This window comes from Anguilla anguilla, chromosome 8 (assembly GCF_013347855.1).
Source record: "Anguilla anguilla isolate fAngAng1 chromosome 8, fAngAng1.pri, whole genome shotgun sequence".
NCBI lineage: Eukaryota > Metazoa > Chordata > Actinopteri > Anguilliformes > Anguillidae > Anguilla > Anguilla anguilla.
This window is the reverse complement of record NC_049208.1, coordinates 50,030,583-50,057,957: the sequence shown is the minus strand read 5'-3', so window position 1 is coordinate 50,057,957 and position 27,375 is coordinate 50,030,583. Positions and strand designations below refer to the sequence as shown.

At 42.2% G+C, this 27,375-nt stretch overlaps 5 protein-coding genes across 10 annotated transcripts; 1 reads left to right on the top strand and 4 right to left on the bottom strand.

Annotated features, from left to right (window-relative positions):
* Positions 1-829: 829 nt before the first annotated feature.
* On the bottom strand, positions 830-3,592 carry LOC118234363 (apolipoprotein A-IV-like). The gene is made up of 4 exons (XM_035430852.1): positions 3,458-3,592; positions 3,016-3,071; positions 1,980-2,130; positions 830-1,844 (listed from the first exon to the last, which is right to left on the bottom strand). Exons 2-4 carry the CDS (start codon positions 3,053-3,055, stop codon positions 1,271-1,273), a joined length of 765 nt encoding a protein of 254 aa, XP_035286743.1. The 5' UTR covers positions 3,056-3,071; positions 3,458-3,592; the 3' UTR covers positions 830-1,270.
* Positions 3,593-5,079: 1,487 nt separating this feature from the next.
* LOC118234361 (apolipoprotein A-IV-like) lies at positions 5,080-6,815 on the bottom strand. Its single transcript, XM_035430849.1, has 4 exons — positions 6,757-6,815; positions 6,597-6,652; positions 6,059-6,209; positions 5,080-5,947 (listed from the first exon to the last, which is right to left on the bottom strand). The coding sequence occupies exons 2-4, from the start codon at positions 6,634-6,636 to the stop codon at positions 5,371-5,373; spliced, it is 768 nt and encodes a 255-aa protein (XP_035286740.1). The 5' UTR covers positions 6,637-6,652; positions 6,757-6,815; the 3' UTR covers positions 5,080-5,370.
* On the bottom strand, positions 5,080-16,071 carry LOC118234360 (apolipoprotein A-IV-like). 2 transcript variants are annotated; one of them, XM_035430848.1, is made up of 5 exons: positions 15,651-16,071; positions 15,469-15,524; positions 14,960-15,110; positions 14,269-14,841; positions 5,080-5,374 (listed from the first exon to the last, which is right to left on the bottom strand). In XM_035430848.1, the coding sequence occupies exons 2-5, from the start codon at positions 15,506-15,508 to the stop codon at positions 5,371-5,373; spliced, it is 768 nt and encodes a 255-aa protein (XP_035286739.1). In that variant the 5' UTR covers positions 15,509-15,524; positions 15,651-16,071; the 3' UTR covers positions 5,080-5,370. The 2 variants fall into 2 exon arrangements, with proteins under 2 accessions (XP_035286739.1, XP_035286738.1); XM_035430847.1 differs by lacking the exon at positions 5,080-5,374 and having other exon boundaries at positions 13,932-14,841; positions 15,651-16,066.
* LOC118234362 (apolipoprotein A-IV-like) lies at positions 9,718-11,589 on the top strand. The gene is made up of 4 exons (XM_035430851.1): positions 9,718-9,794; positions 9,899-9,954; positions 10,340-10,490; positions 10,602-11,589. The coding sequence occupies exons 2-4, from the start codon at positions 9,915-9,917 to the stop codon at positions 11,176-11,178; spliced, it is 768 nt and encodes a 255-aa protein (XP_035286742.1). The 5' UTR covers positions 9,718-9,794; positions 9,899-9,914; the 3' UTR covers positions 11,179-11,589.
* Positions 16,072-18,647: 2,576 nt separating the features above from the next.
* On the bottom strand, positions 18,648-26,597 carry LOC118234355 (mitochondrial import receptor subunit TOM40 homolog). Of its 5 annotated transcripts, none has more exons than XM_035430833.1 (10): positions 26,491-26,597; positions 24,568-24,794; positions 22,264-22,331; positions 21,900-21,992; positions 21,558-21,659; positions 21,121-21,226; positions 20,730-20,852; positions 20,353-20,429; positions 19,678-19,780; positions 19,131-19,270 (listed from the first exon to the last, which is right to left on the bottom strand). In XM_035430833.1, exons 2-10 carry the CDS (start codon positions 24,791-24,793, stop codon positions 19,131-19,133), a joined length of 1,038 nt encoding a protein of 345 aa, XP_035286724.1. In that variant the 5' UTR covers position 24,794; positions 26,491-26,597. The 5 variants fall into 5 exon arrangements, with proteins under 5 accessions (XP_035286725.1, XP_035286724.1, XP_035286721.1 ...); XM_035430830.1 differs by having other exon boundaries at positions 24,568-24,899; positions 26,491-26,577; XM_035430831.1 differs by lacking the exon at positions 26,491-26,597 and adding an exon at positions 26,404-26,478 and having other exon boundaries at positions 24,568-24,899.
* Between the last annotated feature and the right edge of the window lie 778 nt (positions 26,598-27,375).

Sequence of the window (27,375 nt, the reverse complement as noted above, 5' to 3'; positions counted from 1 at the left end):
TCAGCAAAATATCTAAATTATTTAAAGTTGTGTCATTTTTTCAAAGTCACGTCATTTAATTCAACAAATTCCTGTTGCTCTCTCACAAAGCTGTATGTTGCTAACTGACACAGGTATGTGTTTGAACTTGCTTTTATGAACAAGAACAGAAGAATGCATTTTAAAAAGACCACCACATCTCTAGGAGCTACCCGACAACTCTCAACTTGCCTCTGCTAAGGGTTACATATGTGCAAATGAATTGGGTCGTGCAAGTATCAAACAGGAGAATGTGCTAAAATTTTATGCTTTTATTTTATGCAATAAAATTTTTTGAACATCTTTCGTGCATTGTTGTAATTGTTGAAATGCTGGAAAAACCTTGACAGCAAAAGAAATGTCACTATTCACACTTTTTTTTGTATCCAGATTTTGCACGATGGTTAAATGCTTTTGGGACAAATGCGATAAAATAGCAGTGAAATATGACACAGATGGTAAACCATTTATCCGTCCTTGAGAAGTTCTGTCTGAAGTCAAATCAATATCACTATGATTATTCTTAAAATGGGTGCAACACAAAAGATTCTATTTTTTTAATAATTTGAGAGAAAAATGGTCATATATTAAGAAGGCATGTCTGGAAAATAACTCTAGTTGCCTGATGCTCATTTTGAATTTATGACAATTCTAACCTGAAGCAAGTACTGCCCCCAGAAATTCAAACAAGAATGCAACATGGTCTCTGCTGATGCATGTGTGTTTGCATATGTTATGGAATACAATTTAAGTGGGCCTGTTTGAACACAGTGAATAGAAAGAAAAAAAAGTAATAGAAACTGCTGAGAAGTAGATTTCATGTTGTCACGATTTTATTCTTTCTAAAAGTAAATTGGAATTCAAGGTATTTTTCCCCAAATGTTTCTTTTCCTGTTACTTTTTATAATATTAGTCAATGAAATAAAATTTTTGTAAGACATTCTCACAAATATCCACCTTTGACATAAAAACCTCTCCTCACCAAGTTCAGTCCTGAATCAGCACTATGAAAAATGAATGCTCATGTACAATATACATTTACAATGGCAATTTCGGCAGGAAATTGATCTTGGATTCTTGCTAAATTGTGAACAGTACTTTGCAATGAAGTTGGGTGTCATTTCATCACCTGGCTCTTAACAGGGTGTCTTCATTTAAAGTGTTGTTTGCAAAGTTTGAGACACATACAAAGACAGCTCAGCTCTCTCTAAGACAGAGAGGAGGGGACACATTAAGGAAGATTCTTTAGGCTCTAGAAGTTCTTTGTGAGGTTCTCCCAGAATGCAGTTGCCTGGGCCTTCAGGTCCTGACCGAAGGCCTCCATCTTGGTTTGTAGTTCCTCACCGTAGGCGGCCAGGTCCTGTTGAAGTTTCTGAGATGACTGGGACAGCTGGGTCTGGAAGCTCTCGACCAGGGGAACCACACCACTCCTGAGCTCCTCCAGGTGCTTGTCCACTTTAGCAGTGAGTTCCACAGTGTGGGGGTCCAGCTGGGAATGCATCACCTTCACGCTCTGCTCCAGGCTCCCCTTCAGCTCCTCGCTCTTCTGGAGCAGGGCGGCCTTCAGGGCCTCGGGCTCCAGGGACTCTATGAAGGGGTCTATATCCCTCTTCAGCTGCTCCATCTGCTGCTGAATGCTGGTCCTCAGCTCCTCAGCGTAGGGCTCCAGCTGGACCCTCACTTTGCTCACGTCCGTCTCCAGACGAGCCTTCAGCTGCTCGGCCTCCTGGGTAATCTTGTCCAGCAGCTCCGTGGTCAGAGGGGTAACCTTGCGCAGAGTTTCTCTGTATTCCGTGGTGCCGTCCGAGCCCTCTGTGATCTGAGCACTGTGAAGACAGAGGGAGGGGTTAATAGAGAGAGCGGGAAAGTGGTGTGTCATGGAGCCCTGTAGCGTTTCAGTGTGTAGTCGTGTGCGCTCCCCACGAACCAGAAACTGCAGAGAGTGCAGGAGAGGGCCTTACTTGACTTCCTTGCCCAGTTCAGACTCTCTGATGATCTTCAGAGTGTCTTCGGCGATCCGCGTCGCCTCGGAAACGTAGTCCCAGAATGCATCTGTCACCAGCTCCAGCGCCGTCTTTGATTGGTCCGTGAACAGAGCGTCGGCACGGCACCCTGGACAGATAGAGCTGCACAGTTACATAACCGTTATGGCCATCCAGGAACCGCACGTTAGTGGTTCCCAACCCTGTTCCTGGAGATCTGCGGTCCTTTTGGTTTTCACGCCAACCCTAATGAAGCACACCTCATTCAACAGCTAGAGATCTTCTTGCGATGCTAGTTAGCAAATTAGGATTGAAATGAAAACCTGCAGGATGGTGGATTTCCAGGAACAGCGTTGGTTACCACTTCTGCGGGTTATAAATTGCTTTTAATCCAAATAAGGATGAACCGATTAATCCTTTGACTGATGATTACAGTATATCCACATTTACATGAATATACACTCAGATCAAATGTACAACACAACAATAAAACATGCTAAATAAATTTTACTGAAACCAACTTTCAAAAAACATTTGAGACATTGTATCTAATGATGACATTTAACAAAAGCAACAGTGTGGGGCGCTCACTGAAATTATGTTTTTGATTCAAAATGTATAGTTATTGTGTGAAAGGCCAATGCCACTATCATATAGAAATATGAAAATGTAGTGTTGCTTAAATGCCTAGTGATTGAGTTTCTCCTGGCAAAACTAACTGCAGTTGAAAACCTACGGCACTGAAAACATCGTACGGCAAACTGCTGTATGTGGACATGTTTTTGCTTATCTGTGGATTTAATCCTGTTGATCATATCATGGTTCATTTTCAGTTTATAATCCTTGATGCTTCCGTGTAGTTTTTCAATAAGTAACTACAAAAACAGTTGGAGCCTTAAAAATTTAAATGAAGAATTGTAAAATTTAAAGAAGCATCTTTGCAAACACTGCAAGAAAAAACATTCCGGTCCTGCCACAACAATTGTCATTAAAACAGAAGCAAAGGTTTACTCACCAGTGAATAGTGCGAATGCAAGTACAACAAACACCTTCATGACTGCAGCTCAAACCCTGTATTAGTGGGGGATTGAGGGAAAACCCAATAAAACCATATGTTTATAAAGCATGAAAAGCCACATTACATTTCCGTTTAAAAAAGATATTGTTCAAGTCTAATCCAACATGAATACATTTTAGTAAACATATTATTAAGCCAGGGTTTCCAAATGAAAATATTCCACGCAATTTTACATTTAATACTATCCTGGCCTCCATCCTTCTATATGACACATCAACACTAATCTTTATTATGTACAAAATTGTCAATACACAAGATAGAATAAAGTACTATTACGTTTCATCAAATATTTACTATGGCACCAAGTAATAAAATATTAACTTTTTCAATTCAAATTCATGAAGTTGCAATAATTGGTTAAATTGTGAGTATAACTTACCTGTTTCAGTAATAGTATCTGTGTGTCCCAGTGCAAACGTAAAGTGTTATGGTGTTATATAGACGGGTCGGGGAGCTTTGACAAAGAATGCAAAGTCCAGGGGTGAGCAACCCAACATACACACTTATATAATGCTTCTGTTGTTACGACCTCTTCCACTTGTTATTGAACCAGAATATCTGGGCAAAATGGCAGTTCACTCAGTTCGCTTGTTTTGTTAACTACTTTCATCAAAACTGCATGAAAAAAAGGATAAAAGAAAGATATGGTCTTTCTGGTGAAAATTTAATTTGAAATTTCTCCATTATAGCCTAACTCTAGAAATGGGTGTTTTTACATCAGAAAAATCAATCACCGATAAGATATAGCTCAAGGTATGTCAATTACTTAGGATTGAATGATTATCTTATCTTCCAAATGACTCACCTATTTTGAGAGAGGGTACGTTGTACATTGCAAATGATAAGTACAACACAAGCTAGGCACTGACTTTGAACAGAAAACTCCACGGTGAAAGTAATGAATTAGAATTATTACACAACACTTGTTGAAACACAAGTTAAAAACCTTTTTATCAGATGTAATGTATATTTTGTATGATATTTTCATCTGCCGGACAGCACTTTTGCTGACATAAAAGTAGAAACATTAAACCGTATTTAAAGTGGGATTTCATATTTTGTCTCTCTGTAGGTTGTAACACTATTGATTTGCCTTTGGGTGCCTGTCATATCAAGAAGACTGATTGCATGGCTACAATGGTGCTATTCAATGATTGGTCTATGAAGAATGGAGAACTATCTAGTGGATGACATAGCAAATAGTTTAGTCTTCCATTTAGTCACATGCTCTAGTTGCAATCATGTTGACCTATATATTTATCTGGCAAATATGTAGCACAAATGTAGTACATATTGTCATTATTAATATTACTTTTAACAGACTCACGTGTAATGTTTTTACTTTTAAATTATCTGTCTATAATCCATCCACAAAATATTTAGCAAATCATTGTTTTTGTTATAATTACTCTCAAAAAGTGCCTTCGCTAATTATACAGAAAAAACACTAATATTACCTAATTCTTGGATGACTTTTATGCCCCGGATAACATCCATTATTTTTTTCTATTTTTTTCAAACACAAGCAAGGCAAATGCTGAGAGTAAAAAGAGCTACAAAATATATGATTCTCCATCAGCCCTGGTCTGAACCATAAATGAGAAAATAGGCATATTTAAAAATCGAGGGCAACCTGTGGCCTTTGCTACAGTGACCCACAGCCACAAGCTGCTTTAAAAAAAAATCATCAGCTCTTAAATAAAACATTAAATAAAACATTATTTTATTTCTATTTTGCTGTAATTATTTTACATTTCTATCATTTTTTAAAACAGGAAAACAACCTAGGAGGCTATTTCATCTAGAGTGCTTTACAGAAGTGGAGAGAATGAGTTTTAGTCTCAGAAAGCATGATATTACCAAGAAAAAGAAAGCCCATTTATAATAAACAAGTGAAGGATTTTTAGAATTGCAAATATCACAATGCAGATGACCCATTTTTATACTTCTGTACCTATGACATCATCCCAAAAGGAAATCTCAGAAATAAAGAGGATGCAATTTTTTTGGGGGTAAATGTAATTTTTTATTTGATTGAACACCTATTCAATCTTACAATAAATAATAAAACAAATAAATAATGAATCATTGATATGACTTGCACAGAGAAGAAAGTTTTGGATTTGGCAAAATAATTGCACTGTACTGAAGAATAATGTCGTTTTCCATAAAGCTGGTCCATTTCAGATTGAATCAGAACTAAATGATTATAATCTTAAGTGGATCAACTGGAGAAACAGTGAATAAGTGCCAGAGAAAGGCATGAGGAATGAAGCAGAGATCCTTCCATGTCTAGTTTGTCTTGGTGAAGGACTCCCAGAGGGCAGTGAGCTGGGCCTTCAGGTCCTGGGCGTAGGGGTCCAGCTTCTCTCTCAGGTCCTCACCATAGGGGGCCAGACTCTGCTGGATCTCCTGGGTTATCTGGGCCAGCTGGGTCTGGAAGCTCTGGGCCAGGGGAGCCATACTCTTGTGGAAGTCCTGCAGGTGCTGCTCCACTTTCTCCTTCAGCTCCTGGGTGTGGGGGTCCAGCTGGGACTGCAGCTCCTTCACGCTCTGCTCCAGGCTCCCCTTCAGCTCCTCGCTCTTCTGGAGCAGGGCGGCCTTCAGGGCCTCGGGCTCCAGGGACTCTACATAAGGGGCCACATCCTGCTTCAGCTGCTCCACCTGCTGCTGAATGTTGGTCCTCAGCTCCTCAGCGTAGGGCTCCAGCTGGACCCTCAGGTTGATCAGGTCTTTCTCCAGACGAACCTTCAGCTGCTCGGCCTCCTGGGAGAGTTGGGTCAGTAAGTCTTGAGCCAGAGGGGTCATCTGACTGTGGAGAGTAACCACATATTTGCTGGCCACGTCCGCGCTCTTTGTGATCTGAGCACTGTGAGGACAGAGAGAAAGAGAAGTTAGAACAGGGAGTTCAGAAGTTTGTACGTGTCTGATAAATCCGATACTTCTGTTATTTGATTGTGTACACTTATTTCTTACTTACTTGACTTCCTGGCCCAGCTCAGACTGTCTGATCGTCTGGAGGGTCTCTTCAGCAGTGCGTGTTGCCTTGGCGACATAGTCCCAGAATGCATCTGTCACCAACTCCAGCTGTGGCTTGGGCTGGTCTGCCCAAAGAAGGTTGGCATGGCAACCTGGTGGGGCATAGATTGAATTCTGTGTCATTGGTCATGCGGGTATGAAAGTCACAAAAGGCAGCAAACGTTTTCTCACTGCTGTTCCAACTCAGAATGATTCATGTACTTTTTCAGCTTTAAACTACTTCAGTTTCAACAAATTCTCTTTTTGTATTTGAGAACTCACACAATTACATGCTATTCTAATAATACCTTTTTCCTTTATGCCTGTTTTTCCCATAGCAGTACTATTTCAGATAAGGGTACTGCTATTGAATTTTTCTGTCTCAAGCTGTACTTGTTAACATGTTATCATGCTAAATAATGACCATCACTGGCAAAGCAATGCTAAAAATGACAAATACAGTGTTATTAGAAATATCAGAATTGATACAATTAACTTACCGGTGAAAACAGTTAGTGCAAGTACCACGAAGATCTTCATGACTGCGTTTCAAAGCCTTGGGGGGAAAAGGGTTTTATATTCAAACAACAGCTCTAAATGAACACTTTCACATTTCAGTCATATTAGCAGTGCTCAATATGCCAGTGGTATGTATCTTACCTGCAATGTGAGAGTGTGTCTCTGTGTGCCTTGGTATGAGTGTGTGTGTGTGTGTGTGTGTGTGGGTGTGTGGCAGAGCTTTATATACTCTATGAAGAGCTGAGAGCTGCAGTGAAGAACACAAAGTCCAGCAGTGAATGCCCTGCTGTCACCAGGGCTGCTTCCCTTCCTGACACACCTGCTCCACATCAGACTCTCAACCCACCTGGACTGGACCCTGACAACACATGGCAACCACACCTTGACGACATAGAGGAAGAGGACTAAATTACATTTGATCGTGGCAAAACGGCACTATGAAAACGGCAATATCAACCCTCAAAACCGACGTACATACACGTACAATAGGTTTTCTTTTTTTGCAATTCCTTTTCTCCCAATTTGGAATGTTTGAAATGTCGGAATGTTGTATTAATCGGCCATGTTCATTTCTCTAACCTCCCTTGTGAACCTGGGAGAGTACAGACAAGCTCATGTTCTTCTCTGACATCAGACTGCTGCTTCTTTTTTCAGACGGCAGGCAGTTTTAACAGAAAATTCTCTATCATAATTACCTTTAAATTGTATATTAGTTATAGTTAGAAATATATCAGAAGCAACGGTTAACAAGCATATTTGTAAAAGACCATTAAACCACATGGAAATCCCCAACAGAACCTCACTGATAAACTGGGGCTTATCTCTATATGCGTTTGACGTACTTTTCCTTTACTTCAAGATATGGTACACAATGTATGACATACAAAGAAAAACATCTTAACCTATGCTCTGAAGAAAGTAGAGCATGTTGGCCTACACACAGTAACATGTCCCAGTTACCAGACAATATGGAGAACGTTGAGACAGTTATGGCTACCTTAAATACAGGAAGGCTGTTTTATGATTCTGAATGTTTGTCATTACACGGCCTCAAAGAAGATGAACACTGTGCAGCTCCTTTACAAAACAAAGACACATTTTGCCATGATAGCTGATGATTGCATCAACCCCTTATTTCTGTGATTGACCTGATGATGTGGCAGGATGCTGACAGGGAGGGCTAAATAAAATTTAAATCATGAATCCTGTATGCAGACTGCACTGCATGCCATAGAAATAAGTTCTGACACTCACAGAAGAGATTCATAACCCCATGAATTATATATGTCAGTCCTATACAAGAAGAAAATTATACTCATACCTCAAAGAATGTCAGGAACCCCCCCCCCCCCCCCCCCCCCCGACTCTCGCTAAGTAATCAATCACTCTTTGTGATTACTGAGCTCACTAGTGCTCTTTTTTAAATGATGTTCCAAACTGTTGATTTTGACAGACCTAAGGCTTGGCCAATGTCTTTGATTGTTTCTTCACCTTTCTCAGCCCTATAATGGCTTCCTTGACTTTCATTGGCACAACTCTGGTTCATATACCGACAAAAGCCAATGACAAATTCAAAAGGCAATCAAAAGCCTCGAATCAAGACTAGAAAGCTCTCCTATACCTGCACTAAAGAAGCAAATAAACTCATCTGACTAATCAGAAACACCTGTGAAGCCATTTGTCTCAAACATTATGTTACCCTGAAATGGGGGGCTATGTATAAAAAGTGCTATTATTTATACTTGGATGAACCAACATTATAATACCATTTAATTCAAGAATATGACAATATGTCTTTAACCACACATGAATTGCGAGTCCCACTGGCTATGTTGAGGGACTGCTTGGCCTCTACTTCCCAGAGAAGCTTATATGTGGGCTTGTTTCATTCCAGAGGATCTATGCAAACCGGAAGTAACAACATCATTGTGTACACAATACTTTCGGCATGTATGCATGGTGAAATTAAGGACAGTAATTCCTCAGGAGAATTTCTAACTAAACCGAGGTTTCTCTGAGTAAGTATGTTTTTGGGACTAAAAATGACAATGGATTTTGCTTGCTGGAGGTTCCTGCTTTGACAAACGTATCAAATTTATCATGATTTGTCTCGTCTGTACGGTTCCTGAATGAAAAGAAGGAGAGGGCCCCCAAAGCTTGTTCTGCCACCCCACCATACAAAATAAGGAACTGTTGTTGCTAAAACATTGGCATGGTAAAATAGTTTATAGACGTAGAAGCATGAGTTTTAACATTTTAAAATGGTGTATCATGTGACCAGACTGAAAATTTCACCTTGGTAAACAGTGAAAAGATCAAGACATGGACTACATGTAAGAGTGGCTGAATAAGAAGAAGTGCATATATGTATCCAGAACAACCAGAAATAATATATTTATTGCACATGTGCCCATATCACTGGGGGGTTCTACGGGGGATTTCTGTGTGTTTTAACTCTTATCAACATTCTAGCTAACTTTTCATTCTAATACACTTCTGGCTACAATTCTCATACATTTTAAAGGAAATTATAATAAGGAATTATCTGTTAAAAATGGTGAGTGAATGGTGTGCTTGCCCTGCGATAGATTGGTGACCTGTACAGGGTGTATTCCTGCCTCTTGCCCAATGCATGCTGGGATAGGCTCCAGTACCCCCACGACCCTGACCAGGAATAAGCAGGTTTATATAATGGATGGATGGATGGATGGAATTTTCTGTTAAAACATCTGCAGTCTGTAAAGAAACAGCAGTTTGATATCAGAGCAGAGTGCCTGCTTGTCTGCACTCTTTCAGGTTGATAGGGGAGGTTACCAAAATGAACGTGGCTGCTGAGTTCTACCAGACATTCCAAACTGGGAGAAAAAGCATATTTAAAAACCTGCGGTACGTGTGTATGTTGGCCTTGAGCGTTGATATTACACGTCACTTTCATTTTGTGTTGTCGAGGTGTGGTTGCTATGTGTTGTCAGGGTCCAGTCCAGATGGGTTGAGAGTCTGATGTGGAGCAGGAGTGTCAGGAAGGGAAGCAGCCCTGGTGACAGCAGGGCATTCACTGCTGGACTTTGTGTTCTTCACTGCAGCTCTCAGCTCTTCATAGAGTATATAAAGCTCTGCCACACACCCACACATCCACTCACACTCATACCAGGGCACACAGAGACACTCTCACATCGCAGGTAAGATACATACCACTGGCATATTGAGCACTGCTAATATGACTGAAATGTGAAAGTGTTCATATAGAGCTGTTGTTTGAATATAAAACCTTTTTCCCACCAAGGCTTTGAAACGCAGTCATGAAGGTCTTTGTGGCACTTGCACTAACTGTTTTCACCGGTAAGTTAATTGTATCAATTCTTATATTTCTAATAACGCTGTATTTGTAATTTTTAACAATGCTTTGCCAGTGATGGTCATTATTTAGCATGATAACATGTTGAAGTACAGTTTGAGACAGAAAAATTCAATAGCAGTACCCTTATCTGAAATACTACTGCTATGTGAAAAACAGGCATAAAGGAAAAAGGTATTATTAGAATAGCATGTAATTGTGTGAGTTCTCAAATACAAAAAGAGAATTTGTTAAAACTGAAGTAGTTTAAAGCTGAAAAAGTACATGAATCATTCTGAGTTGGAACAGCAGTGAGAAAACGTTTGCTGCCTTTTGTGACTTTCATACCTGCATGACCAATGACACAGAATTCAATCTATGTCCCACCAGGTTGCCATGCCAACCTTCTTTGGGCAGACCAGCCCAAGCCACAGCTGGAGTTGGTGACAGATGCATTCTGGGACTATGTTGCAAAGGCAACACGCACTGCTGAAGAGACTCTTCAGGTGATCAGACAATCTGAGCTGGGCCAGGAAGTCAAGTAAGTAAGAAACAAGTGTTCACAATCAAATAATAACAGTATCTGATTTATCAGACACGTACAAACTTCTGAGCTCCCTGTTCCATCTTCTCTTTCTCTCTGTCCTCACAGTGCTCAGATCACAGAGAGCGCGGATGTGGCCAGCAAATACATTGTCACTCTCCACAGTCAGATGACCCCTCTGGCTCAAGACTTGCTGACACAACTCTCCCAGGAGGCCGAGCAGCTGAAGGTTCGTCTGGAGAAAGACCTGATCAACCTGAGGGTCCAGCTGGAGCCCTATGCTGAGGAGCTGAGGACCAACATTCAGCAGCAGGTGGAGCAGCTGAAGCAGGATGTGGCCCCTTATGTAGAGTCCCTGGAGCCTGAGGCCCTGAAGGCCGCCCTGCTCCAGAAGAGCGAGGAGCTGAAGGGGAGCCTGGAGCAGAGCGTGAAGGAGCTGCAGTCCCAGCTGGACCCCCACACCCAGGAGCTGAAGGAGAAAGTGGAGCAGCACCTGCAGGACTTCCACAAGAGTGTGGCTCCCCTGGCCCAGAGCTTCCAGACCCAGCTGGCCCAGAAAACCAAGGAGATCCAGCAGAATCTGGCCCCCTACGGTGAGGACCTGAGAGAGAAGCTGAACCCCTACGCCCAGGACCTGAAGGCCCAGCTCACTGCCCTCTGGGAGTCCTTCACCAAGAAGAACTAGACATGGAAGGATCTCTGCTTCATTCCCCATGCCTTTCTCTGTAACTCCGTGACTTTGTGACAGCTGAAGAGAAGCTACTTCTCCAGAATCGTTGTTACTTCGTTCACATTTCCCACATTTACATTTTATTGGTAATATTTTATTGGTTCTCTTTTAAATTAGTTAACATTGCATAGTAGCATTGAATCCAAGGGAAATGATGACCTGAGAGTGTATCCCAACTAAGATCACAGTCATTCTGTTATCCACTGAACCATGAAAATACTGTAATCTTCAAGCACTGATACCATTGATATCCTATCATTTCAATTATGTCCTGAAGTATGTATTTATTTATATAATAATTTATTGTTAGACACAAAAGATGTCTTGTCTGCATAAATTATTTAAATAAATGTATTTCCAAAATTATGGCATGTTATCCTCACTAGAAGGAGAAAGGAAAGAGATTGGATTGCAATACTGCTTGTACTTTGATATTGAATTTAATACCAGAAACCTTTTACAGTATTTCTTTCCAAACCAAATGATTTTATCATCACTAGTCACAGGTTTTCGTGAAATTATTAACAGGGAAGGTAAAAGGGTAGTTCACAACTAAAAGGTCCAGAGGTCTAATTATTTTTAACTTCATAGAATGCAGTAAAACTTGCTTAATTACGCATCTTTAAAACAAAATAAGTATTTTTCACATGCTAAAAATGCCTCCAGAACATTATGTCTTAGTGGAACAAGAAAAAAGTTATAAAACACCCATATAAAAAAGTAAATGCCTCATTAGTTGCGCAATCGACCCATGAACCAAATTTAATTGATGATTAGATTCAGCTGATTGAACATAAATGGTAAAGGGACTGCATTTATATAGCGCTTTTATCCAAAGCGCTTTACAATTCGTGCCACACACACACACACGCACACCAACAGTGAAAGGCCGACATGCAAGGTACCAATCAGCTCGTTGGGAGCAATTAGGGGTTAGGTGTCTTGCTCAGGGACACTTCGACATGCCCAGGGCGGGGGATAAAACCAGCAACCCTCCGACTGCCAGACACCTACCTCCTGAGCTATGTCACCCCAGCAACAAAGCCATGCTTGACTGAAGCCAGCCCTCTTGAATCTAAACCTCACTCATATTGAAGCTTACCATCAGAGTAAAGTAGTAACCACAAAGTTTCTACAAGCGAGCTTTGCCACGATCAAAGAAAATTCCAGAAGATATTAGAAAACTGTTGTTGAAATATATCAGTCTGGAAAAGGTTACAAAGCCATTTATAAGGCTCTGGGGTTACACTGAACCACAGAGAGCCATTATCTCAAAATGGAGAACACTTGTAACAGTGGTGAATCATCCTAGGAGTGGCCAGCCTGCCAAAAGTTATCTGAGCAACAACTCATCCAGGAAGTCACAAAACTCCCAGAAGAACATCCAAAAAAAGCTGCAGGCTCATCTAGCCTTAGCTAAGGTCAATATTCATGACTCCACAAAAGAGTTTTCATGACTCCACAAAAGAGACTAGGAAAACAATGGAATTCATGTGAGAGTAGCAAGATAAAAACCACTACTAGCCAAGAGAAACATGCTCATCTCACATTTGCAAAAAAGCATCTGAGTGATCCTTAAACCTTTTGAAATAATGTACTATGGACAGATGAGTCAAAAGTGGAGCATTTGGGGGTGTCTCATGACGTAGCCTGTAGCACACTCACTGTCCACATGCTCATTACGAGCTGCGACGTCGGCGGTTCGAGTCTGAATGCACTTGTTGTACGTCGCTCTGGATAAGAGCGTCTGCTAAATGCCTATAATGTAATGTAATGTAATGACCGTGCGACCCTTTGTCGCATGTCTCTCCCTCTCTCCTCCCCTGTTCTTCCTTTCACTCTACACTGTCCTGTCCAATAAAGCTGAAAAGCCCCCAAAAATATATTTTAAAAGAAAAGTGGAACATTTGGACAACACAGGTCCCATTATGTCTGGTGTAAAGCAAATACTGCATTTCACCATAAGAACATCATACCAGCAGTCAAACTTGGTGGTGGTAGTGTGATGGTGTGTGGATGCTTTGCTGCCATGGGACCTGAAGGATTTGCTGTTTTTGAAGGAACCATGAATTCTGCTCTGTATCAGAAACTTCTGCAGGAGAGTGTCCAGTCATCTGTCCATGAGCTGAAGCTGAAGCATTATTGGGTTATGCAGCAAGACAATGATCCAAAACACAAAATCAAGTCCACATCTGAATGGCTGAAAAGAAGCAAAATTGAGCTAAACAAGCAGCTTATGCTTGAAAACCTACCAATTTGCCTGAGCAAATGCAGTTCTGCAAAGAATAGCTAATAATCCTCCATGGCAATAATGAAAGACTGATTTCAAGTTATAGGAAGTGTTTGGTGCAGTTATTACTGCTAAAGATGGTGTAGCCAGTTATTAAATTTGAAGGGGCAATTGCTTTTTCACTTAGGCTATATGGTTGTTTGATAACATTTTTCATTAATAAATGAAATTTTAAAAATGTGGCTTGTGTTTTCTTGAGTTTCCTTTGTCAAATATAATGTTTTGTCTAAAGACCTGAAACCATTCAGTGTGACAAATATGCAGTAATGGTGGAAATCAGGAAAGAAAAAAAAAACTTTTTCACAGAACTGTATAGTTCAAGTATAAAGTATCTTCTCTACAGTCTTTTCTATAATGTTTCAGTTTTACGCAAAATAATTTCATGTTTCTGTGCACTATTGAAGTCAGGAAAATGCTATTTCTTTTATGGAGTACTTTATTTTAATAAATTAAAGAAAAAAAACAAAAACAAGCATCTTTCATATCTTGCAGGACATGAAACTATAAAGAAATACATATTTCTGTATTCATCTCAATCAACATTGCTTGAATGCTTGAATGCTTGAATATTATAGCATTTTCAAAGGTCAGAGGACAACAGAATGGCTTGGTTGTGATCTTAGTTGGCATTGACACACATTGTCCTTCATATGATTGAGATTCAGTGAGAACAGAGATCCTGAAGTAACTTCCGAGGAATTGTTCAAGAAGTCACTGAGTTAAAGAGAAAGCCATGGGGAATGAAGCCTGTCTAGTTCTTCTTGGTGAAGGACTCCCAGAGGGCAGTGAGCTGGGCCTTCAGGTCCTGGGCGTAGGGGTTCAGCTTCTCTCTCAGGTCCTCACCGTAGGGGGCCAGACTCTGCTGGATCTCCTGGGTTTTCTGGGCCAGCTGGGTCTGGAAGCTCTGGGCCAGGGGAGCCATACTCTTGTGGAAGTCCTGCAGGTGCTGCTCCACTTTCTCCTTCAGCTCCTGGGTGTGGGGGTCCAGCTGGGACTGCAGCTCCTGCACGCTCTGCTCCAGGCTCCCCTTCAGCTCCTCGCTCTTCTGGAGCAGGGCGGCCTTCAGGGCCTCGGGCTCCAGGGACTCTACATAAGGGGCCACATCCTGCTTCAGCTGCTCCACCTGCTGCTGAATGTTGGTTCTCAGCTCCTCGGCGTAGGGCTCAAACTGAACCTTTTTGAGGCTTAAATCTTTCTCGAGACGTACCCTCAGCTGCTCAGCCTCCTGGGAGAGTTGGGTCAGCAACTTCTGAGCCAGAGGGGTCATCTGACTGTGGAGAGTGACAATGTATTTGCTGGTCGCATCCGCGCTCTCTGTGATCTGAGCACTGCGAGGACAGAGAGAAAGCGAAGTTAGCACAGCGTTTTGAGAGTAACTTCCACTTCTATTAATGAAATTATTCTTATTTGCGTTCATTTGATTGCAAACACTTTTTGTTGACTTACTTGACTTCCTGGCCCAGCTCAGACTGTCTGATCGCCTGAAGAGTCTCTTCAGCAGTGTGAGTTGCCTTGGCGACATAGTCCCAGAATGCATTTTTCACCAGCTCCAACTGTGGCTTGGGCTGACTTGCCGAAAGAATGTTGCCATGGCAGCCTGTGTGTTATAGCAATAATTTTAAAAAATCTAATCCATGGACATATGAAAACCTCTATTAGGAGACACACAGTGTTGATGCTACAGAAAGCTTTCCTTTGGAAATGACTGATAATTTATTTTGCATCAATTTACTAGTTTTTCACCAACAAATTGTGCGTAACATTTTAAGTTCCCACATTTTAAGAATCTTAAATCTTATCTTTAAAAAAGCCAATATCATAAACTATTTGAGTTAATATAGTAAAATATTGTAGTTAGATTAGGCTAAAGTGTCAAAATCCCAGCAAATACATAACTAAGAGCTGTTATAACCATATAAATAAGCATTCTGATGCCAACAAATAAGTTTACACACCAGTGAATACTGCAAGTACAAGCACCACAAACACCTTCATGACTGCGATCCAAATCCTGGAACAGAAGAAAAATAATTAACACATAATCAGTCAGCTTCTACTGCAACATTTCACCGTAAATATTCAACTTCACTTGAAATAGTTTCTACAATATAATGCAAATGATGGAAGTGTGTCTTACCTGTATGAGTGAGTGAGTCTTTGTTAATCCCGGTGAGAGTAAGTGTGTGAGTGTGTGAGGGTGTGTGTTTGTGTGTGTGTGGCAGAGCTTTATATACTCTATGAAGAGCTGAGAGCTGCAGTGAAGAACACAAAGTCCAGCAGTGAATGCCCTGCTGTCACCAGGGCTGCTTCCCATCCTGACACTCCTGCTCCACATCAGACTCTCAACCCATCTGGACTGGACCCTGACAACACATAGCAACCACACCTCGACAACACATATTGGAACTAATTGGACCTTGAAAACTCAATTTCATCTTTAACAGGCTGTGCACGGATACTGGATTTATTGAACCCTGCTTACACGGGAACCAACAGAGACCTCCTCGTCTCTTACAAAAGAAGGAAAATACGATTTACTGAGAATATATGAAAATGAGATTTTATGAGAATATATTAGTCACACTGGGTCAAACTCTATAGCCACTTCCCAGCACAAATCATACATTTCTTACTGACATCAGTTTGTTTGCTTTGCTGTTATTTCTATTCAAATTCATCCACATCTCAACACCTCAAACCTACTTATACCACCTAGTGTGGTGTCAGAGTTTAGCATTTGTTTGGGGAATTTATTTTCTGTTGCTAACCACTTTGTTTTTCCCAAATCTTATAACAACCTGTAATGTCACCTGCGCCACTTCAATCCTTCAAACAGAAATAATTGTACTTATTGTATCAGTGAGGTAAAGTTTTTTTTAATGCATATTAGCGCGCTCGTTCACACGAATGCGTACGATTACTCTATCAACGTCACTACACACACGTATTGATCAGTGATAGATTACAGGAATTGCATGACCTCCTTCTGAAAGAATGTTTGAGTTCACATGAGGTGACTGATTTTTAGCATCGCAATAACATTACTATATGTTGCAAGAGAGATCGGAGTCCACACTTGAGGCGCGTGTCAGTACGGTACATTGTCTTTTACGAGAGGATTGACGTTCCCGCTTACTTCATCGGTCCACCTAGACATCTGATATTTTAATTGAATAACGTAGAGAGGAAACAACTTGTGCCCGATTCTTTCCATTGAACCTGCAGTCAGACATATTTTTTTCACGTAGTTCTGTATTCACTGTGGACAGATGGTTTGGAATATGCATCCTTGACAAGAAATTCATGAATATTCGGAAACAAATATAACCGCAGCTGCTACTGGTTTTCAAAAATAATAATTAGAAAATTTAAAGGATTTTAACAGGATACCTTTTATGAACAGGCTTCATTTACCACATGTTGCCTCTGCACTTCTGTATATAATTCAGTCCAGTGGGTAAACATCAGAGAACACAGCTGTTACATGCACTGTTATTTTATTTTCTTGCAGCTTTTTATTTCCCGAATGACCGTTTCAATTGAACCCCACCTCCTCTCCCTCCCGGCTGACTCCCTGCACATTTCAGCATCTTCAGGAAGGAGCGGAGTCCACTGAACGCAGATAATCCGAGCACGAGGGGGCAAAGTACATCCATCCATACATCAGACCGACTGACGCACCACAGTGGAAAAATTGAGTTTTAGGAGCACAATACAAACCAGAAGAGTGACTGAAATGTTCTGTGCTGGACCGAACAGAATAATATCCACAGACATAAATGAGAAGCTAGGAAGACTGGATTTGGGACATAAAGGAAAACTGACTGCAGGCTACAGGAATGACTTCTGGATCGCAGAGGAAGGGGACAGGGAGAAAGGAGTTACCACGTTTACGTTTACGTTTACAGTTACAATATATTATAAGGGCCTTGGTCTACGTGGTGCATAAAGCAATGGGTGCTATCAAGACTTCAACCAAGTAACACACTAATGGAGAGAAGCATCAGGTTGTCTAGCTTGGATCAGGTTTGACTCCAAGGCGATGGTGGCTGACATTCCAGAGTGCTCAAAAGATTCTCCAGAACTAGGAGAGACCGAATGTGTTACGGAGCACAGATCAAATTAATATGCAGAAACTTTCAGTTTGACCCTTGTAAGTGTGTGGATTAATATGCCTGTGGGCTCGTCATACAGATGGACCTAAAGGTGGCATGTAGTTCCTCTATTCTACCACTAGGTGGCGAAAAGGACCAAAGACTAGATCTACCACAGCAACTATCCGTAATTTAACCCGCAGAGGGAGCCATTTTACAGCAAACAAGAGGCAAAAAGTGAATACACAGCCCCATATTTACATTAAAACAATAAAATGCAAACTAACCATTATTAAATCTAGAATGTTTCACATTAATAAAACCCATTACTAATAATCCAAACGGTTTAAGGGAAAACCAGGTTGCGTGCTGCCACCTGTAAATCAACCATGCAGAAACGAACAGGTAAACATAACTAACTTCCCTCGTCCTCACTAACGCGTGCAGAGCTTCCGGTTTCTTCAGTTCATTACCGTTGAGCCGACGGTCGATACCAGCCAGAAGGCGGTCAGCTCCGAGGAGAGGATTCGCTCATCAGCTGAGGAACAGTCATACTTAAATGTCTTCACACATACTTCCTGTTCCTGTTAGAAGCTCAGAACGAACGATATCCGATATTCCAGAGTCAACGTTCTGGGCTTTTAAACCAAAACTCAGGCAAGTCTCTCTTTCAATCCACAAAAACATATACTGACAAAAATGTAATATGGGTTCCAGATTTTCACATCCCATTATACTAGCACACACCCGATATGAATTATTTTAGAAAATATATTAAATTTGATTTTAGATTCTATTTTTGCAGCTATAAAAGTCCCAAATGAACGTTCAGCACATTGCTAAAGTGCAATAGGTTTTAGTTCCACAAACAAGTCTTCAATCTTCTAAACAAATGAATTATTGTTATTTAAATAACGTTAATTATTACATTATTTTGCCCTTACAAAATCTGGCAGTAAAATTCAGAGATCAATTAATTCATTAATCAGCTTACACACTTACTGCTACTGAGCTGAAAGAAAACACACAACTCAATTATCTTCTGATTTTGTAAGAAATGTCATTTTTCTTTTTAATAGATATATACAGGCAATATATATTGTCATATATGTACCATTTGGAAAATTAATACGAGGAGAGAGAAAAAAAAAATACAGATTCAAAACATTCTACAGTATTTCCAACCCACTTGACCCCGAGACCAAACCATTAGCACAAACTCCTTCACTCTTCATGAGCCCTGACTGACAGCCTGCAAGTACAAAAAATCTGAACTTAAAAAAAAAACTCATTAAAAAAACAAACAAAACAAACAAACAAACAAACAAACAAAAAAAAGCCAATTGGATAGTTTCCTAAGGACCGTGTCTGTGTGGAAGTGTTCCCCGCTGTCTGAACAGTATGGTAAGATGGCCTCCGCGCTCCAGCCTCTGTGAGGTCTGTCGCGCTCCGTCGCTCGATGTTCCCGTCGGTCTTCCCGGGGTGTCAGTCCGTGTTTCGCGGTCTCGGCCGCGCCTGCTCCTCTAGCCGATGGTGATGCCGAAGCCGCACTGGAACTTGTTCTTGCGGTGGTTGAGGAAGGCGCCCAGGGCCAGCGAGAGGGGGAGGGGGATCAGCTTCTTCTCCAGAGTGGCCCCCACCACCCAGTTACTGTCCAAGGAGCCTGCGGGGGGGCGGGAGGGAGGGCGGAGAGAGAGTCAGCAGCTACACAAACAGCCCCACCCACCCCTGCTCAGTGTGCTTACAGGTCCGTCACAACCAATCCCAGATCAGTGTTCCTGCCCTACACAACCAATCCCAGATCAGTGTGCCTGGTGTTCACAACTGATCTCAGAAGAGAATTGGAAATGCTACATTCAGCCAAGTGAAGCTCCTGGAGGGCTAGAGTCCAGGGCTTTGTAAACTGCAGGAGAAAAGAAACAGGGCACTAAGAAAGGTCTGGGGAGAAGACTGAGCGGTGGGAAAGTCTGACTTGAGATCTGTGGTCCAGGGCTGTTCTATGACTCATGTGTAATGGTCAGAGAAGGTTCCCCCCCCCCCCCCCCAGTAGCGAGGCAGATGTAACCGTACCTTTGAAGAGCAGATTTGCTTTGGGAACGTCCAGCTGATAGCCAAATGAAACGCTAGTGTCCTGCATCCGAGTGCTCGCCTCAAACTCCACCCCGACCTGCAGCTGTGGAGCAGGGGAGAGACGGCTCAGCGCTAACGCTCTGGTAGCAGTACATCCTGAGAGATACACACGCGCACACACACACATGCACACACACGCACACACACACACACACACACACACACAGAAACACACACGCACGCATGCACACACACACGCACACACTCACTCGTATGTACGCGCACATGCACACTCACGTACACACACTCACACCTCACACGCACGCAGGCAGGCACACACGCACGGGCATGCATGCTCACTCCCGCATGCACATATACGCACACTCATGTACACACACTCACACCTCACACGCAGGCACACACGCACGGGCATGCATGCTCACTCCCGCACGCACATATACACGCACACTCACAACACCAGACTGACAGGACGGAGATAACACAAACAAGCGGTGCTGCTGGGACAGTGGTGAACACACTCCCTACTCTTCAGCACTCCCATGAAAGATGGGCCGATCCTCAGGTTTGTGACTGGGCAGCACATCCCTGTGAATTAGCACTGAAGGAAAGGGTGGAGCACTACTCTGGGGGGGGGGGGGGTGGTGGAGGCCGTACCTGGTCGTTGGCTTTATGGTAGTACGAAGCATGCGCCCCCGCTCCACCAACAGTCAACGTGGCAATGTAATTACTACCTAAAAGCAGGAGGAAAAGGAGGAGGAAATGGAGAGCATGTGAGAGAGGAAACAGAAGTAAACAGCAGATGCCTCTTTTGAAACTGAGAATTAACAACAAGGCGGCAGAACAGCAGGTTTTTTTTTGGAACGTTTTATTTTTCTTCAAAAATCAATGTTCTAGAACTCCATTGCTTTCGGTCACCAGCAGTGTTTGTGACATCGGCATTAGGATGCTCAGTGAAGAACATTTTGATCACATCACTGCGACGTCACAGCTTAGAGGCTTAAGGAGACTTGCAGCTGGAAAGATGGCCTCACCTGTGTACCTGCCGGCCAGAGACATGACTGTGCCCTCCTCTCCAGGCCTGCGATGGTACACCAGCTCCCCTCCAAGAGCAAGAGAGGGGGTGATGGACTGGAGGTAGTGCGCCACTACAATACCTGAGAGAGAGAGAGAGAGAGTGAGGCAGAGAGAGAGAGAGAGAGTGAAAGAGAGAGAGTGAGGCAGAGAGAGAGAGAGTGAGAGAGAGACAGAGAAAGAGACAGCGAAAGAGTGTGACAAAGAGATAGAGATAGTTGGGGTGCAGGAGATGGTAGGAGATAAAGAAAATGATACATATGATGAACAAATGCAACATAATATAACATAGCTGGAGAGTCGTAAGATGCAGACAACCGCATTCGTGGAACAAGGAAACAGCAAGCCTACCAGAGCCGACAAGAACGTCCGGGTTGCCGAGGGTGACGGTGGCAGTGAAATCCTCTCCCCGGAACTCAGCGTCGCACTGCCAGTTCACAAACTTCTGCTGCTGCGTCTGGCAGACACACGACACACGATTCAGTTACACTCTCAGTAGCAACCAATCAGAGCTGAGCCTAGCTAACATAACGTAGCACAGCAGCCCCAGTCACAGGAAAATACGTGGAACGAGGCTCCAAAGTCGAGCATAAAGTGACCCCATTCAGCAATAGGAAAAGAAGCAGGTATCAAATCTCATTTCATACATAATAAATGAAAATTCTACCACTACATATGAAAAACATTTTTAAAACTTATTTAATATTCTGGTAGGAAATAAATGATTAACTAACTAACTGTAAAAACAGAAACAAAACACAAAATACTCTTTTTTTTTTTTTTTGTACCTGAAAAGCCAGCTTGGAGCGCACCCTGCTGGTGAGCTGGTGAATGACCTGGGCATTCAGGCTGCCACCGTTGTCCATGTCTCCAACCATGACCGGGAAAGACTAGTGAGAAAAGCACATTTATAATAAATTAAAAAAAAAAAAAACTCACAGTAAACACCCAAATACCCAGAACTTCAGCCTGGGCATGGGTCTCACGTTGACCCACACAGTTTACCAGTTGTCGACGGTTACCAGGAGGCCCGACCACTAACGCCAACGGACCTAACAACGCGTTCTCGGTCGGGCTCCTCTTCTGAGAACGACGCGAAACGCGCGCGGCGTTCGGGCGGGGTCGCGTACCTCAGAAGGTCCGGTCTGTTTGGAGCCCACGTAGGTGGCCCCAAACCTGTAGCTGGAATCTCCCAGAGTGCTGAGGGTGACGGTGTGATTAACCTGCAGGGTGGAGACAGAGGCTTTTTTTTTTTTTTAACTTTTGATGGTCCTTTATTTGAACATCACGGTCAATTCATTACACTAAAAATAAATTATAGAGACAGAGAAGGCAAGAACAGCTCACTCACTCAGCCAACCGACTGAATACCTGCTGGGCTGTTTGTGTGTTTGTGTGTATGACGATTGTAGGCTGAATAAGCATTATCCCCCTCCACGAAAGCCCCCCCCCCCTTACCTCTTAGACAAAAAAAGTGCAGTGACCTTTACTGACCTGGAAGTGATTGCTCAGGCCTTTGTTTACCACCAGCCTCACTCCTTCCATCTGCGCAGGGAAGACCTCTGTAAAAAGGAGGGAGATGACAGAGAGAACTAAATTAACACCCTATGCAGCACCCTCATCAACAAGATGTTCACTGGTATCAGTTAATGTGATGGAAATTTATGGTAATCAATTAAACAAAAAAAACAATTTTATGGTTTGCTTTTGCAGTCATGTTGTCCTGGATATACTGTTGAATGTGATTTATGTTAACTTATAATTAAGATATTTGGGGCAATTTCTCATCTAGTTGCAGTGTTGCATTTTCTTACCAGTTGCATTACATTACAGGGATTTAGCAGACGTTCTTACATCATATCCAATTATACAGCTGGATATATATTGGAGCAATGCAGGTTAAGGATGCTTTCTCAAGGGTACAATGGCAGCGTCCAACTGGGAAATCGAACCTGCGACCTTTAGGTTACAAGACCAACTCCTTAGCCATTATACTACACTGCCGCCCCCACATCTGCATTGCAGTGCTGTCATCAGCCTCCACTGACTGCAGCGACCAGAAGCGAAGAACGTCACACGCTAACCAAGTGTGCATGAAAAAGACCCCAAAGGTGTCTCCGCTCCAAGAAAATCAGCTTGTTTACACCGACGCACGGGTCAGATAACACGTCAAGCACCAGCCTTGTCCAAACAGTGAAAGGAACATGAACGTGAATCTGGCCTTGGAGAGAAGCTAAAAATTGGCCAAATACACGTGCTGATTACTTGGGGAGAAAAAAAAAAAAAACCAGTAAGAGTGATTGCTAACTGTAAACAGAAATGGAATATATATATATACACGACATAAAATTCTGCAACTACCTAAATTTCTGTAATCAGAAAAAAACGTATGGTTCATTGCACATTGTGTTATTGTGTTATGAATTTAAAATAAATATAATATCAAATAGAAACAGGAGCACGCCGTATCTTGTGCGATTTGGAGAATTTGGATTAACATTGAGAGATTGCAGAGACCAAAAGATTAACCAACCTCACAACTTGGGCACGTAAAACAACAGTTACTGCTTCGTTCATGAGATTTTGCCAGGAAATGTCAGATGGGGCTACCTGACTCAGGTAGGCCTGCTTTGCTTCAGCAGCCATTTTGTGCCGAGCAGAGGAGCGGCGTTGCCACAACCCTCCTCAGCAATGTGCAACCGCTGGACGGAGGGATCCAGCACCGTGCGCACGCCGATTTAAGGAGGGGCTTTTACGGTCACTCTTACGACCAAAAAGGAAACGGCAAACCCCTAAACTGCACTTCACACATGGACAAAATGGCCACAAGCTGGGGATACTCTTGGGCCTTGCCAGGAACAGGGAGGTTTATTTTGGGACTTTGGGTCTCCAGGCTGTGGACTATTTGAAATGACTCAATCTTTAAAATTGTTTTAGGCCAGAATAAAGCGGCAACAAGAAATGTCTGCTGGTGATTATTTCCCCCACAGGCACATGTACCACCGACCACAAAAACAAAACTCTGGCATTCTGTCAAATATGAAAGAAAACCATTACTGACTGCCGACACCCCTCCGTCCAGTAATTACGACAAAATAAAACAACACCCAAAAACATTCACCAAGAAATTAAATTACCCGAGCTGAAAGAGAGTGATCGTATGAAGAAACCCTTGCCGAGATTGCAAATACAAAATAAAAGTTAAAAAATAATACACAGGCTTTACCCTGTCTTGCCTCGTTCTTCATATGAGGATTGCTCTACCATCCTCATGTGGTTAGGGTGACCTTCATGCTGTGACCTTGAAAACTACTGACCTTGTCACTTCTATGTTTGGTATTTATCAGTGTTATATTATTTATCTTACATTATTGTACACATAATCCATTTATTTGAAACGATTCAGGTTGAAGGTACAATGGCAGTGCCCCAATGAGAACTGAACCAGCAATCTCTGAGTTACAAGGCCAGTACACAGACTGCTACAACAATGCATCATGGGAATACCAGAAGGCATCACCGTTTTATCATTAACATTCCAAGCTAGCCATCATTCAAAATTCACAGCCACACCTGCAGAAATATGCCCACAATATGCAATTATGGCAGCTAACCAGCTATCTCACAGAGATTTGTAACTAGCCACCAGTCTTAGCATTATTATTAGTTAGGCATAAAAACCTAAATTAGTTTTTTGTTTTTGCCATTTACTTGATGCTCATTACATCTTGATTAACCAGCTGTAACAGTTACAAAAAAGTAAACAACATTTTAAACACACACAAAGTACTCATTCACCTTTGCACTTCCGGTGGCACTCTTCAAAAGTGCCAGGATTAGGTAGTGAGCTCTCTGTCTCCCCCTGCTGGCCTGGAGGACTGCCGGAGGGGGAGGAAGGGGAGATGGGAGAGACTGGGGGCATAGTGAACCCAGGAGGTACGGATACCAACCCGGGCCCTCCTGGGGTACTGCCACCCACAGCAGGAGGGGGGTTGGGAGAGCTGGCAGCCAATACACTGCCCATGCTGTGAGAATGAGAGAGAGAGAGAAAGAGAGACAGAGGGAGGGGGGAAGAAAAAGAGGAGGGCCGTTGTGAGATGATGGGTACTGATGGTAATATTGGGAGAGCACTGTCTTGATACGGGTGGAGACACAGGGATGGAACATAGAACACAAAGAGAATGGGAGATGGAAGAGATAGAGAGGGAAAGGGAAACAAACAAGCGTCAAATGGGAAAGGGTACAAAACAGTTAACATAGAGTTAAACACAGCAGAAAAATATATTATACTACTCAGCAGCTAAGTCTGAGTTTGTAAAATTAAGCATCTTTAATACAGTTTCTCAAAAAGATGATTATTAGAGGCAATCCAGTCAGTAAGACACAAAACCGCAACACAGTTATCTCCAATTAAACAAGGGTGCAGGGGGTCGCTACTACTCATTTTACCTAATGACCCCTGACCTCAACACATGACACAAGTTGAGGTGAACACAGCTATGCCTATGCCGTATTCGTTTTCTTCGGTCCGTTAATGATGGTACTGACACTGCTGGTAAGCTTACTTTCTCCAAAAGGCTTCTCTTCTACCCATCTCCTCATTCGATTTGCGAAAAAATATCCGAAATATTTTCAAACCAGAATACCTAGCTTGCTAGGCAACTTTCGAACGTAAGTGCTAAAATGTACGTAACATAACATGGTACATGAGGAGTGGCCTGCCTGCAACACAGATTACAGTAGGCAAGCCTGCTAGAGCTAACGACAGATTTATATCGTGACATATGAACCGAGAGTACAAGTTAACTCGCTAGTACCCTGCGAGCAAGCAAATTAGCCACAGTAGCTAACGAGCACGCTAGTTTAAAGCTAATGTTGTTGGCACTGAATTTGAAAACTATGAAAACACTGTTTAGTTGTGTCAACATTGCATGTGGCTACTTGGCCAGTCACAGCAACAGTAAATTAGAGGTCACCAAACTAAGCCAACTCGCCAAATTTTCTATCTAGCTATCATAACTAACTTTGACTTGTCAGGAGACTATAGAGCATGAAGATATGCCCAACCCTGAAAACCCAACATGTACAGTACGTGAGCCTTGGCCTACCATGGTTGGATCAATACAAGCTAACTACCTAACGTTAACGCACCTCTATCTAAGACGCAAGTCGAGTCGAATATGGGCAACGTAACAACTAGGGCCTGTAATTTATTTGCCTAGCAAGCTTCCATATCCAATAATGATTAAGAAATCGTCTCATCTCTTGGCAAGCTAGTACGAGCTTGTGACATATGAATGAATGGTACCTAGCTTGCGAACAGCAAGCGAATCAGTAAACGCTAACATTAGCAACCCCACCAACGGTAGATAACCAATACAACTTAAATATAATAAATATAATAATTCGTTACCTAGCTAATAACGAATAATTGCGGTTGTCAGCTAAACTAGCACACAAGACAGGGTTGAACCCAGTTAACGTTACTGGTGTGTGACAGCACGTTACGGCAATGCTGCTTGGAATGCTATATGGCTAATGCTAGCATGCAGCAGTGCTTCGCGAGCTACAAAATTGGCTCGTGAAATATCACATGCACCGTGCTTCGATAAATAACTATTAGAAACCACCCACCTTCCAAATGGGTAGTGCCCTAAGCACGAAAGTAATGTTACTGTCTATTACCAATTTTCATTTAAACCTCGTGTTGAATCAACTCACGTTTTTATCTCCCAGTCAGAGGACAGCGGTGTAATACCCGGCAGCCCGAGCTAACAAGACAACCTAAAACCTACTCCACTATGTCCCGCCTACTTAGCTGAAAGTAGCAGTTGATTGGGCCAGTTGCGTTTCCTGGTAAGGATAGTTGGTCTACAGTACGTCAATCTTCGTGCGAACTATTGGTTTGTTTGACCAAGCATATTTGAATGGTTGCATTCAATGTGGACACACCTCTGATCGAATTGGTTGTAAATATATTTAGTCCTGCCTTCACTGGGTGAGAATTGTGCCAAAACTCCACCCTCGTCAATAAAATCAAAAATGATTCGCCCTATGAAAGGGACACTTGCATGCATAATTTTAATTGGAGGCGGTCACCACTTAAAGGCGGACTGATGCTGCACAAAGGCTTCTGATTGGAAAAGGGATCATGACGTCACGTTTACTTGGTTGCGCTGTAGGACCTGTGAAGGTCAGCACGTGAGATCCAAAGAAATTGGCGTGAAGTCGTATTCTCTTTGTTTGCAAACCTCACGGGATACATCATCGCTGTGTAGACCAAATTTACAAATAATTATTAAAACAAGTTACCAGGCGCTATACCGTTTTTTTTGTTACTGTACTATTAATTGTTGTCTTCCAGATGTAACAACAGATTGATTTTTAGTGTGCAGGTGCCATAATCAACACGTTTGATGAAGCGAGCATACATTAGTTCTCTCAGAGAGGTAATTTTAAATGTCGAAATTTACAGTTTAGAAAAACACAAAATACCCTGCAATAGAATTTTAGGAGAAAAATACTACAAGAAAACCATGCCTAAAAATCAGGCATTTCAACTGCATCAAGTTTGGAAAAAAGAAATTTCGTTTTCAGTTGGAATAG

Bases quoted from the DNA above. Each gene is read 5' to 3' on its own strand.
- LOC118234363 (XM_035430852.1), bottom strand. From the start codon at position 3,055: ATGAAGGTGTTTGTTGTACTTGCATTCGCACTATTCACTG. The intron at 2,131-3,015 runs GTGAGTAAACCT...CTATCTGTCCAG, and splicing joins TGCATTCGCACTATTCACTG to GGTGCCGTGCCGACGCTCTG. The intron at 1,845-1,979 runs GTAAGGCCCTCT...CTGTCTTCACAG, and splicing joins GAACTGGGCAAGGAAGTCAA to TGCTCAGATCACAGAGGGCT.
- LOC118234361 (XM_035430849.1), bottom strand. From the start codon at position 6,636: ATGAAGATCTTCGTGGTACTTGCACTAACTGTTTTCACCG. The intron at 6,210-6,596 runs GTAAGTTAATTG...ATGCCCCACCAG, and splicing joins TGCACTAACTGTTTTCACCG to GTTGCCATGCCAACCTTCTT. The intron at 5,948-6,058 runs GTAAGTAAGAAA...CTGTCCTCACAG, and splicing joins GAGCTGGGCCAGGAAGTCAA to TGCTCAGATCACAAAGAGCG.
- LOC118234362 (XM_035430851.1), top strand. From the start codon at position 9,915: ATGAAGGTCTTTGTGGCACTTGCACTAACTGTTTTCACCG. The intron at 9,955-10,339 runs GTAAGTTAATTG...ATGTCCCACCAG, and splicing joins TGCACTAACTGTTTTCACCG to GTTGCCATGCCAACCTTCTT. The intron at 10,491-10,601 runs GTAAGTAAGAAA...CTGTCCTCACAG, and splicing joins GAGCTGGGCCAGGAAGTCAA to TGCTCAGATCACAGAGAGCG.
- LOC118234360 (XM_035430848.1), bottom strand. From the start codon at position 15,508: ATGAAGGTGTTTGTGGTGCTTGTACTTGCAGTATTCACTG. The intron at 15,111-15,468 runs GTGTGTAAACTT...TATAACACACAG, and splicing joins TGTACTTGCAGTATTCACTG to GCTGCCATGGCAACATTCTT. The intron at 14,842-14,959 runs GTAAGTCAACAA...CTGTCCTCGCAG, and splicing joins GAGCTGGGCCAGGAAGTCAA to TGCTCAGATCACAGAGAGCG.
- LOC118234355 (XM_035430833.1), bottom strand. From the start codon at position 24,793: ATGGGCAGTGTATTGGCTGCCAGCTCTCCCAACCCCCCTCCTGCTGTG. The intron at 21,993-22,263 runs GTCAGTAAAGGT...TCCACCCTGCAG, and splicing joins GCCTGAGCAATCACTTCCAG to GTTAATCACACCGTCACCCT. The intron at 20,430-20,729 runs GTGAGGCCATCT...TCCTGCTTTTAG, and splicing joins TCTGGCCGGCAGGTACACAG to GTAGTAATTACATTGCCACG.